This window comes from Pinus tabuliformis, chromosome 9, assembly GCF_031772625.1.
Source record: "Pinus tabuliformis cultivar Carrire ecotype Pingquan chromosome 9, CPIR1, whole genome shotgun sequence".
In the NCBI taxonomy this organism is placed as follows: Eukaryota; Viridiplantae; Streptophyta; class Pinopsida; order Pinales; family Pinaceae; genus Pinus; species Pinus tabuliformis.
Genome location: NC_142307.1, coordinates 1,765,939,532 through 1,765,950,884, shown reverse-complemented (window position 1 = coordinate 1,765,950,884; position 11,353 = coordinate 1,765,939,532). Strand labels below are relative to the sequence as shown.

Genomic DNA, 11,353 nt, shown 5'->3' with positions numbered 1-11,353 from the left:
TATTCCTCACCCTTGCCATCATTAAAACCAAGAGTGGAATGATACATAGAAGCCAAAAGAACACCATCTTGGAATATGGATATAGGTGGTGGACAACCTGTAAATAAAGGAGCAAGTAGAAACAATGGGAAAGAGTAGGAGAGGGAGGAGAAAAATACAATTTTTTTTTCAAAAAAACAAGGGAGTTTGGGGTTTGAACTTACCTCTTTAGCTCTTGTAGATGAAGTCCTCCAAGCTCTTGCTCCAAGCTCCTCCTCCTTCTCCTAGCTCCTCCTTCTTCACTGCTCCAAGCTCTCCTCTCTTCTCCTCTCTTCTCCTCTCCTTTCCTCTCTTCTCTTCTCCTCTCCTCTCTTCTCTTCTCCAACTCTCATAAACTCAAAGTGAGAAAATGAGAAGAGAATGGGGGCTTTATTCTTTTCTAAACTCACCCTAAAGTGACCCTAACCCACCCCTAACCCACCCCCTCATGCTTAGTTAAGTTAGATTTTAAATGAAATTAAAAAAAAAAATTGATATGCGCGGGTTGCGTGCGGGTTGCGCCCGGGTGGCGTGCGGGTGGCGTGCGCTTCCGGGCAGGTTGCGTGGCGCCACCTCATGCCCGAACCGCATGCCGAAGCGCGATTCCGGGGGGGCGCAACCTCATTTGGCAGGAATCGTTTTAAAAATGCGGAAGCGCGCAACCTTAAAAACGGAATCGCGATTCCTCTATGGATTCCGGAACGCTTCCGCACGGGTCGCGGTTCCGGGTTAGGATCCGAGGGGGGGGGGGCGATTCCTGCAACCCTGACTTGGACCGCACCTAATAAGAGACTATGCCCAAAGATGTCTTTCTACCTAGAGCACTTCTTGGAAATCCAAGATGGAATCATTGTATATTCCCCATACACTCGTAGACATTGGATGCATTTACTCAAGATCCCTTTGGGCTAGCTCTAAGTTGGCTCTCATGGATTCAAGTGGAGATTGATCACCATATTCCCTAACCAAACAGAATCTACCAAATGTGCCAACCCACAAGAATTGAGAAAAAATTGCACCTCATCATCAAGTGCTCCTTCTACTACAAGATCAGAGGACACTACCACTACCTCGATAGGGACTCTAGGGCTCCCTCTCCATTTCCTTTTGATATTGTAATCAAATATGCCTAGCCCTCTTCATCGGGCAGATTTTCAGTCACAGATCTCAATTTTTGCACAGCCTACCCCACCATGGAAACCAAGAGTATTACCTCATACTTTCATGTTGCTCTCTATGACTGGGGTAACAAGAGGTAGGCAAAGTGTTAAATTTGGACAACTAGGTCCAAACTCCATGTTCTGATGCTCAGATTAAGAGGCTAATATTTTTGTTGGATTCCTCTTTCTGAGAGGTGTAAAATCCATATAAAAATAGTCTTAATCCGATGAGCAGAACTTATATTTTGAATTTATTATTCTTAATAAATTATATGTGCAAAGGTCAGCCAGTTTTGTAATGTAGGCTCACATGCCCAACAGATGTGTCACACACCCTCATTGATGGATATATATATACTGGAAAAGTTGGAGAGAATTTGATCACAACACAACTCACATCTTCCTCTCTCATCCTAAAAAGTACGAGCTACCTGGAGGACGAATTTCAGCCACACGTGGGAAGGACGAAGAGGATTTTTCTGCTGCTAGGGTTTCGCAGAAGTTTGACCAGCGTTGACTTTGGTCAACGCTTGGTCCAAACAAGCTGAAAACTTGTGGGAGGTTCGATTTTTGAAGGCCATACTACCTGGCACAAAAATCGAGGTCAAAGGGTTGACCGTTTTGCTGCTGCGTTGACTTTTAGCTTGCTGCCCCTGCGTTGACTTTTCAGGACAGCGTTGACTTTTGTAGAACTGACTTGGGTTGACTCATCTACTGGTTGGAGGGTTGTTGTGACACATGCTGGGCTGGCTGACCAAAGGAGACTTTGCTGGTTGAAGCATCTTGTTGACCGCCGAAACAAACACATACATTTTTCTTGTTTCTGACTTGTCTTCTGTAAGATCTGCTTATATGTTCTATCTGCATTTTGCTTATCTACTTGTATGATTGTTGTGAGAAAAGTGAAATTGCTCTTAGCATAGAACATCTACAAAACTTTACATGGTATCAGAGGTGAGATGAAGACAAACTCTATCTATAGCAATCATCAACGAAGGAAATGGATTCCTCTAAGCTTGAATTCAGGGAGAATGACAAGCTGACTGGAAGTGATGACTTCCATGCCTGGAAGATGTTATTAGATCTCAAATTAGAAGATCATGATCTCCTAGATCATGTGACAGGGAAGATTCAAGAACCTCCATCAAATGCCTCTGCTGCTGTTAAACACAAGTATAAGAAGGGAGAAATCAGAGCAAAACTGCTGATCAGGGAATCCATAAATAAGAGTCTGGTTGCCTACATATCTGAACTAGGCACATCCAAGGAGATGTATGACAAACTGATACTTATGTTCCGAGTAAACAATGTGAACCAAGTGCTATTCCTCAAGAACAAGTTGAAGAATATGAAGAAGGGCCGAGACGAGTCTATTCAAACTTTCTTTATGAAGTTGACCGAAACCAGGAACAATCTGCTAGCTATTGGGGAGACAATAGCTGATCGTGAGATGGTTCTCACCGCACTTGGAGGACTTCCATATGAATGGCAAGTATTCACAACTACCATTCTCAACAATAATACCATCCCTAACTTTGATGAGCTTCTGTCTAGATGTATGCAAGAAGAAACAAGGATGAAGGAATTTGATAATGAAAGAAATGATGCCTATGTTCCCGAAAGAAGAACTCTGGTGGTTCCAAGGACAAAGGAAGGACTAAGACTCAAAAGAAGAAGGGTAAATGTTTCACCTGCCATAGGACTGGACACTATGCTAGAGAATGCCCCTTCCAGAAGAATTCTCCCGATAGTGACGACAACAACAACAACCGAAGGAATGGGAATCAAAGAAATGACAAATCCAAAGGAAAGAGGAAGGCTCACTTTGAAGGAAACCATCCACCTTCTAAAAGGACCAGAAATACCAGGTATGAGGAGTCTAATGTTGTTGATAAAAGAAATGAGTATATTCTAATATCTGCTCTCTCAGCTGCATCTCCGCCCGACACTATGGATGTCTGGCTAATCGATAGTGGTGCCTCAAGACACATCACCGGATTCAAGGAAGCACTTTCTGACATGGTTGAAAGGGATACTAATCTAGAAATTATCCTTGGGGATAATGCCACTTATCCTGTGAAAGGGACCGGGACTGTGACCCTCCACTTGTCTCAAGGACAAGTCCTCCATCTACAAGATGTACTCTATGTACCCAAATTGAAGAAGAACCTTGTGTCTGTATCTGCCATGGAAGACAAAGGATTCAATGTAACTTTCTCTGATGGAAAGGTACTCATGTGGAAGAAGAGCTTCAAGGAAGCTATCTCAATTGGTTTTAGAGTTGGTACACTCTACCAGGTTGGAGGGAGTCCGTTGGGAGCTATGACTTGTGATACTATCCGTCAAACCGAACTATGGCACCGAAGATTTGGACACCTTCATTACAAGGCTCTTCCCGAAGCAAGGAAGGTGGTGACAGGGATGCCTGATTTTGGAAATAATCATAAAGGTGTATGTAAGGGCTGTGCTGAAGGAAAACATACAAGGGGACCTTTCCCCTCAAGTGTCACAAAGACATCTGAGATATTGCAACTGGTCCATTCTGATCTTTCCGGTATGTTGCCTGTAACATCCCTAGGGGGATGTTCTTACTATATGACATTTACTGATGACTTCTCTCGCAAAACCTGGATATACTTCTTGAAGAAGAAGGATGAGGCTTTCATGTGGTTCCGTACCTTCAAAGCCTTGGTGGAAAATATGACCGGAAAGAAGATCAAGATTTTGAGGACTGACAATGGCACTGAATATGAGTCAAATGAGTTCAAAGACTTTTGCAGAGAAGCTGGCATTAAGAGGGAGACTACCACTGCATATACTCCTGAGCAGAATGGTGTTGCTGAACGCAAGAATAGGACTATTGTGGAAGCTGCCCGTGCCATGCTATGTGACCAGGGTCTTCCAAAGTTTCTGTGGGGAGAAGCTGCAAATACTGCTGTGTACATTCAAAACCGATGCCCTCATTCCGCTTTGGACTCCAAAACTCCCGAAGAGGTTTTCTCTGGTAAGAAACCTGATGTCTCACATTTTAGAATTTTTGGATGTCCTGTCTATTTTCATGTGCCGAAAGAAAAGAGAAGTAAGCTGGATGCTACTGGGAAGAAAGGAATGTTTGTGGGCTACAGTGAGACTTCTAAGGCATATAGAGTCTATGTACCTGGTCAAAGGGAAGTAGAGATAAGCCATGATGTCACTTTTGACGAAGATGCTTCCCTGAAGAAAGTAGTAGATCTTCCTAGATCTGAAGAAAACCATGAAGAAAGACCTGGAAATCTGGAAGAACCCCAGGATGAGACTATGCCTGATGTTGAAGAGCCAATGGACCCTATTGATCCTTCCCCTTCTCTAGGAAAGAGGCCATCATGGCTCAGGGACACCCTCGAAGATGCTGAGGGTCATGCTGCCCCAAGGGGAACATTCCGAGAAAGCAAGAAGCCGTGTAGATACCAAGGGTATCTAGCTGCCATGAGTACTATTATACAATCTGAACCTGGATCTTTTGAAGAAGCCATCAAGCATCAAGTCTGGAAGGATGCTATGCATGAAGAATATGAGGCTATTATGAAGAATGATGTCTGGGATGTGGTCCCGAGACCGAAGGACAAATCTGTTGTCACCGCTAAATGGCTCTACAAGATTAAACATGGATCTGATGGGAGTGCTGAAAAGTTTAAGGCAAGATTTGTTGCCCGTGGCTTCTCTCAAAAGGAAGGAATTGACTATGACGATATATTTGCACCTGTGGCTCGATATACCACCATCCAATCCATCATAGCCCTTGCTGCTACGCAAGGATGGAGTCTTCATCAGATGGATGTCAAGACTGCTTTTCTGCATGGTGCAATAAAGGAAGAGGTGTATGTAGAACAACCTCTGGGATTTGAAGTTCAAGATCGAGAAACTTATGTCTGCAGGTTGAAGAAAGCTCTCTATGGGTTAAAGCAAGCACCCAGAGCTTGGTATGAGAGGATGGATAGTTACTTGATGAAGCTGGGCTTCACTCGAAGCAATGCTGATCCAAACCTTTACTTTAAGGTTGAGGAAGGAAAGCCTCTCATTCTAGTGCTGTATGTGGACGACCTCTTCCTGACAGGTGATGACCCTCTCATTCATCAATGTAAGAGGGAGCTTGCTGCTGAGTTCGAGATGAAAGACCTAGGACTGATGCACTATTTCCTAGGCCTGGAGGTCTGGCAGAGACCTGGAGAGATTTTCCTTTCTCAAGGAAAGTATATTGTGAAGCTTCTGGAAAGATTTGGGATGGTGGACTGTAAGTCCGTGTCGACACCAATGGAACTCAACTTTAAGAAGTTGAGTGGCAGCGCTGCAGGGCCTATCTTGGCCAATCCTACTGAGTATCGTCAACTCATAGGAGCTTTGATGTTCTTAGTGAACACCCGTCCGGACATATGTTTTGCAGTGAATACTTTGAGTCAACAGATGGTTGAGCCTCATCATTTTCACTGGGTTGGTGCCAAGAATCTTTTGAGATATCTTCGGGGCACGATAAACCATGGGCTGAGATACACTGCTGAGAGTGTGATACTCCGGGGATATACTGATGCCGATTGGGCTGGCAGTGTGGTGGATCGTAAGAGCACATCTGGATGCTGTTTCAATCTTGGTTCTGCTTCGATCTCATGGATGAGCAGGAAGCAGAAGTCGGTGGCTTTGAGCACCGCGGAGGCCGAATACATTGCTGCTAGTATGGCCTGTTGTGAAGCAGTTTGGTTGAGGAAGCTCTTTAGTGAGCTGTTCCAACATGTGCTAGATACCACTGTAATACTCTGTGATAATCAGAGTGGGATTCGTATGACTGAGAATCCTGTGTTCCACGACCGATCCAAGCATATTGATATCAGGTACCACTTTATCCGGGATATGGTACAGCGAGGCGCCGTAAGGCTCGATCATATAGGAACTGATGAGCAGGTCGCGGATATTCTCACTAAGCCCCTGGGGAAGGTCAAGTTCCTAACCTTCCGTGAGAGTCTTGGTGTCGTGGAAAGACCCTATGATGTGGGTCCTGTTGGACGATGAGCTCTGGGAGCTCTGGGGGGCTTTGGGGATAGCTTCTCGGAGCTATAAGCACTCATAATGCTTCTGCCCCACCCTTGTGATTATTGAGCTGGTTCGCCACTCATTTAATCTGTGCCCCGTATGCATCCTACCCATTGAGTTCAGGGCTCATGGGAAGTACCTCTCATTTGGCCAATGAGGTGTGGAAAATCTAGAGACTATTAGCAAAGACTGATGGACGCATCAGAGATTGCCGTACTCTCTATCTAGGATGGCATGGTCCAACCACTTGATCTGGGATCAAGATTTGTGAGGTCTGGGACCTCTGGACTGATTATGTCAGTCGGGGAATGATGTCTTTGTGACTGACCCACTTCTGTTCTGAAATAAAGAAGCCAGCAAAGCAAGTTTCGGCGGGATGACTCACGATGTTAATTGCACTAATAGATGGAGTTCTCCCTAGTTGAGAGGGAGTGTTAAATTTGGACAACTAGGTCCAAACTCCATGTTCTGATGCTCAGATTAAGAGGCTAATATTTTTGTTGGATTCCTCTTTCTGAGAGGTGTAAAATCCATATAAAAATAGTCTTAATCCGATGAGCAGAACTTATATTTTGAATTTATTATTCTTAATAAATTATATGTGCAAAGGTCAGCCAGTTTTGTAATGTAGGCTCACATGCCCAACAGATGTGTCACACACCCTCATTGATGGATATATATATACAGGAAAAGTTGGAGAGAATTTGATCACAACACAACTCACATCTTCCTCTCTCATCCTAAAAAGTACAAGCTACCTGGAGGACGAATTTCAGCCACACGTGGGAAGGACGAAGAGGATTTTTCTGCTGCTAGGGTTTCGCAGAAGTTTGACCAGCGTTGACTTTGGTCAACGCTTGGTCCAAACAAGCTGAAAACTTGTGGGAGGTTCGATTTTTGAAGGCCATACTACCTGGCACAAAAATCGAGGTCAAAGGGTTGACCGTTTTGCTGCTGCGTTGACTTTTAGCTTGCTGCCCCTGCGTTGACTTTTCAGGACAGCGTTGACTTTTGTAGAACTGACTTGGGTTGACTCATCTACTGGTTGGAGGGTTGTTGTGACACATGCTGGGCTGGCTGACCAAAGGAGACTTTGCTGGTTGAAGCATCCTGTTGACCGCCGAAACAAACAAATACATTTTTCTTGTTTCTGATTTGTCTTCTGTAAGATCTGCTTATATGTTCTATCTGCATTTTGCTTATCTACTTGTATGATTGCTGTGAGAAAAGTGAAATTGCTCTTAGCATAGAACATCTACAAAACTTTACACAAAGCCTCGAAGTACTTCAGACCATAGAGTGGTATGACCTCAAAATTCCACTTAACATCTCTCTCCTTGAGAGATCAACCAATATCCTCAAGACCAGTTCAGATATGCCAAACTAGGCATCAAATCACAGAATCCTCATATTGATAAATGGAACAACTTCAAACAGATCTAGAGCACGGCGCTTCCTGCTAATAAGAGTTTACCTCCCTGTTTTAGCTAACAAGCTAGTGATCTATACAAGGCTTCCTTCCTTTGGCCTTGGATGGTAGTAGAGCATGGCCCCCTCGCTTCCCTACCCACGCCCAAAGATTGTACAATCAGATCCCACAATGGCACCCAAGGACTCTAACAACAAGCCAGCGCCTCAAGGCTCAGTCATCACCCTTACCCTCGCTTCCGTACCCGCCCCCAAAAGATTGTACAATCGGATCCCACAATGGTACCCAAGGACTCTAACAACAAGCCAATGCCTCAAGGCTCAGTCATCACCCTTACCCTCAATCATCAAGGTCAAGAGATCTTGACATTAATGGCATCATCCTCAGCTCACTCTCTCTATTGATCAGCATCGAGATGCCCAAATTTCTAGTCTCAAACTCTCAATTTGTATCACGAAACCTACAATACTATTATATATCTTTTAGTTTTGGTCTTGATGGCCTAATGATTAGCTTAGCCAGATACTTATTTGTTTGCACTTTTTCTTTAGCTTTCTTTAAATTGCTTTCAGCATTACCTGGGAATTACTTTTGCACTCCCACATTATAATCACAACAGATGTTACCTTCTATTCTCATCGACCTACTTTTGTGGTCATTTGTTGGAGAATAATAAAATTATCATCTCTTTATGACACAAATGGTGCCAAAATTTAGACCTAAAAAACTGTAGGTGTACTACTTGTGCTTACATAGATCAATAGAAGGGAATAAGTCTAACAACTAGTTTAGTTGGGCATAACGAGTCTGTATAATTAGTTATGCTGTACATATAATCCAGTAGAGATTCTTAGATGGATACTAGTGCAATTATAGACAGCTAATAGCTGTTGCAGTGATTTACGGGTAAATCATAGTTCCAAAGTCAAGCATCACAATGTGAATATACTAACATAGAAGTCAACCAGTATGGATGTTGAAGAAGTTTAAGGGTATGTCATAGCTGCAAAGTCAAGAATCAGAATGTGAATATAGAAGTCAATCAGTAAGATTCTTTGAAAAGTTGCAGAAGCATTACACTGTGAGATCAAAGATGACATTGACTTTCTTTTTCTATCAAGAACTTCACTACATATATCTAAAACTTTAATTCTGTATGAAAAATTAACTGCAGTTCAGTTGACTTTCCATATAATGCTGCAACCACAGTAACATCTTTTCCAGTGCTTGTACTAACCTTCTTAACAAAAAAGTTGAATCGCTCATCATCGACATCTAATGCAGATCTGCAATCAAAACGCTCATAAACCTGCAGAATAATGAATAAATATCATCACAGACAAAAATTTGGAAATTTACAATAAAATAAAAACTTAGTTCGCTTCTGCATAATATGCAATCTATTAACACTGAATATTTACTCAAGGTGACCGTGGACAATAAACATACCCTATGCAAGTTATAGAATATTTGTTTGCCTACCTATCTTACCATATTGCATATTAATGTTTTTTATATTATAATAAAAATTGAAAGAAAGAAAATCAATAAATATAATATCACTAATAACAAGGATACCTTACAGTGCGAATACTGTGCACAACACAATCCAAGAATATTCTCATATATTTTGTAGTGCTATTTGATGCATATTTGACTGCACCAATTTTTCCTCCTTGTCCTGAGGCATGGATTCTTGAGTGTGCTTCCTTTACCGGTACCAATATGCTCCTAACTTGAAAAAAATAAGAGTTGTGATAATGATAGTTAAACTCAATGTTGCAAAGGTCAGACTCAGGAATAAATCAGCAAGGACCCTGTTAACCACCACATGTGGGTAGTATCCATAGGAAAAAAAAATCTCCTAGATGATCCTCAGCTGGCAGCCCCTTGCAGCCCCTAGATAGCTCGATGTGCCATTATCTCCACCACCTGAACCAGCCATATGCTCCCTCGCCCATCTGTCATGATGGTATGTTTGAAGGTGGGCCTTCCAACCCCGAAGGTATGGTTTTTCATTGTATAGGTGGGTATTTTTGTTTACTTATCGTAGACACTTCAGGGCATGGATTAGTGGGGGGATTCGGAGGAAAGAGTGCACTTAGTTTGTACTCTTGTCCCCTCTATCCAATTTGATGGTTAAGCTTGTATCTTAGTCCCATGGAATCTCCTTTACTAGCTAATAGCTTTAGGGATGGCAATACAAGGGAAACCCTGATTTTCGTTGTGTGGTCCTGCTTCCTGATGCCAATACCTTACTCCCCTCCGCTCATTATAACCCCATTCACCATATTTCCCATCCGGGTCCACATTTGTCCACTAGGTCCACAAGGAGTTAGCCTCTCCCATCTGGAGACTGATGCAACTAAAAGAAAAGAAGAAGCATAGTTTGGCCACTCTCAATAGGAAATGTATCATAAAATGTAAAAGATGGTTGGGACCAAGGTTGCGGGAGAGCGCCCCCCCCCCCTCCCCCGATCCAACTCCCAATCCACACTCTAGTCGAGAACGACTCGGGAGTGGGTTGGGAGCGCGCTCCCTAGCAAAAAAAAGTCGCTCCCTGTTTTTTTCCAATTCAACTTAGGGAGCGTCGCTCCCATCGCTCCAGGATCGATTTTTCCAACCGGGGAGCGATTGCCCCCGACCGCTCCCCAGTTGGAAAAATATCTCCCGTCCGACGGAGAGCGACGCCCACGCGGTGAGGGACAGGTGACGGCGTGAGGGGAAAAAAGGAGGGGGGGAGGGGGGAGAATAAATAAACCATCTCCCTCTCATTATTCATTTCATTTCTAAGTGTGAGAGAGTGAGAGAGAGCAAGAGAGAATTTGGAGCAAGGAGAGGAGTTTGAAGAGCTTGCAAGGGGAGATTGGAGGCCAAAGAGGTAGGATCTACACTCTAATCTAGCATTTTTTTTTATGTTCATTGCTAAATAAATAAATAAAATTCTCTATTTCCCATTCCCATTCCATTTTTTTGCAGATTCAAAACTTCAAATTTCAAACATCATGGTTATATTTCTTGGCATTTTCTTCTTCTTGGTTCCTTTCTTGGTTATTATGGTGTTGGGGAGTAGAAAAAGGAGGGATGAACATGAAGAAGAAGGGGATGAAGAAGTGGGTTATAGTGGATTTGATGAAAACCCCAGAGAGGAGTACCTTGGTGAGGAGGAGTTGGAGGAGAGTGAACATGATTCAGCTCAAAAAACTAAACAAGACCTAACCCCATTGTGGAAATATGTTACTAGGCCTGAAGCAGGGAAAGGGGGTGGAACCACTAAATTTCACTGCCCCCATTGCAACAATAATTACACAGGTTCATACACTTGTGCCAGAGAGCACCTCTGGGGAACAAGTCCATGGGATGGAGACAAACAAAAAGGAATCGAAACTTGTACAAGTGTGTTAGCAGCAGAGAGAACCAAATACATAAGGGAAGAAGAGGAAGCCCAATACAAATCTAAAAAATCAAAGGGTTTCTTTGAACCAAGCTCACAATCACATGCACAAAGAACTCCTTCAACATCCTCCTATGGAAGTGGCTATGGAGGCATAGGGTCACCAAACATCTGTTTAACGCGTAGCACCATATCAGATTTCCTTTATGAAGGGTGTAGGAATGATGTGGATTCAAAAGTTTACCGGTTTCTCTATGCATGTGGGATACCATTCAATGTTATTTGATCACC

At 43.1% G+C, this 11,353-nt stretch overlaps 1 protein-coding gene across 4 annotated transcripts in view; it reads right to left on the bottom strand.

Moving 5' to 3' along the window:
• Window positions 1-11,353, bottom strand: part of LOC149155848 (protein NUCLEOLAR FACTOR 1-like) — a 305,921-nt gene that overhangs the window by 78,583 nt on the left and 215,985 nt on the right. For all 4 annotated transcript variants that reach the window (XM_089446065.1, XM_089446064.1, XM_089446066.1 and 1 more), the window contains one exon: window positions 8,906-8,977. In XM_089446065.1, the coding sequence (XP_089302191.1) occupies window positions 8,906-8,977 (72 nt within the window). The remainder of the gene's footprint in view (window positions 1-8,905; window positions 8,978-11,353) is intronic.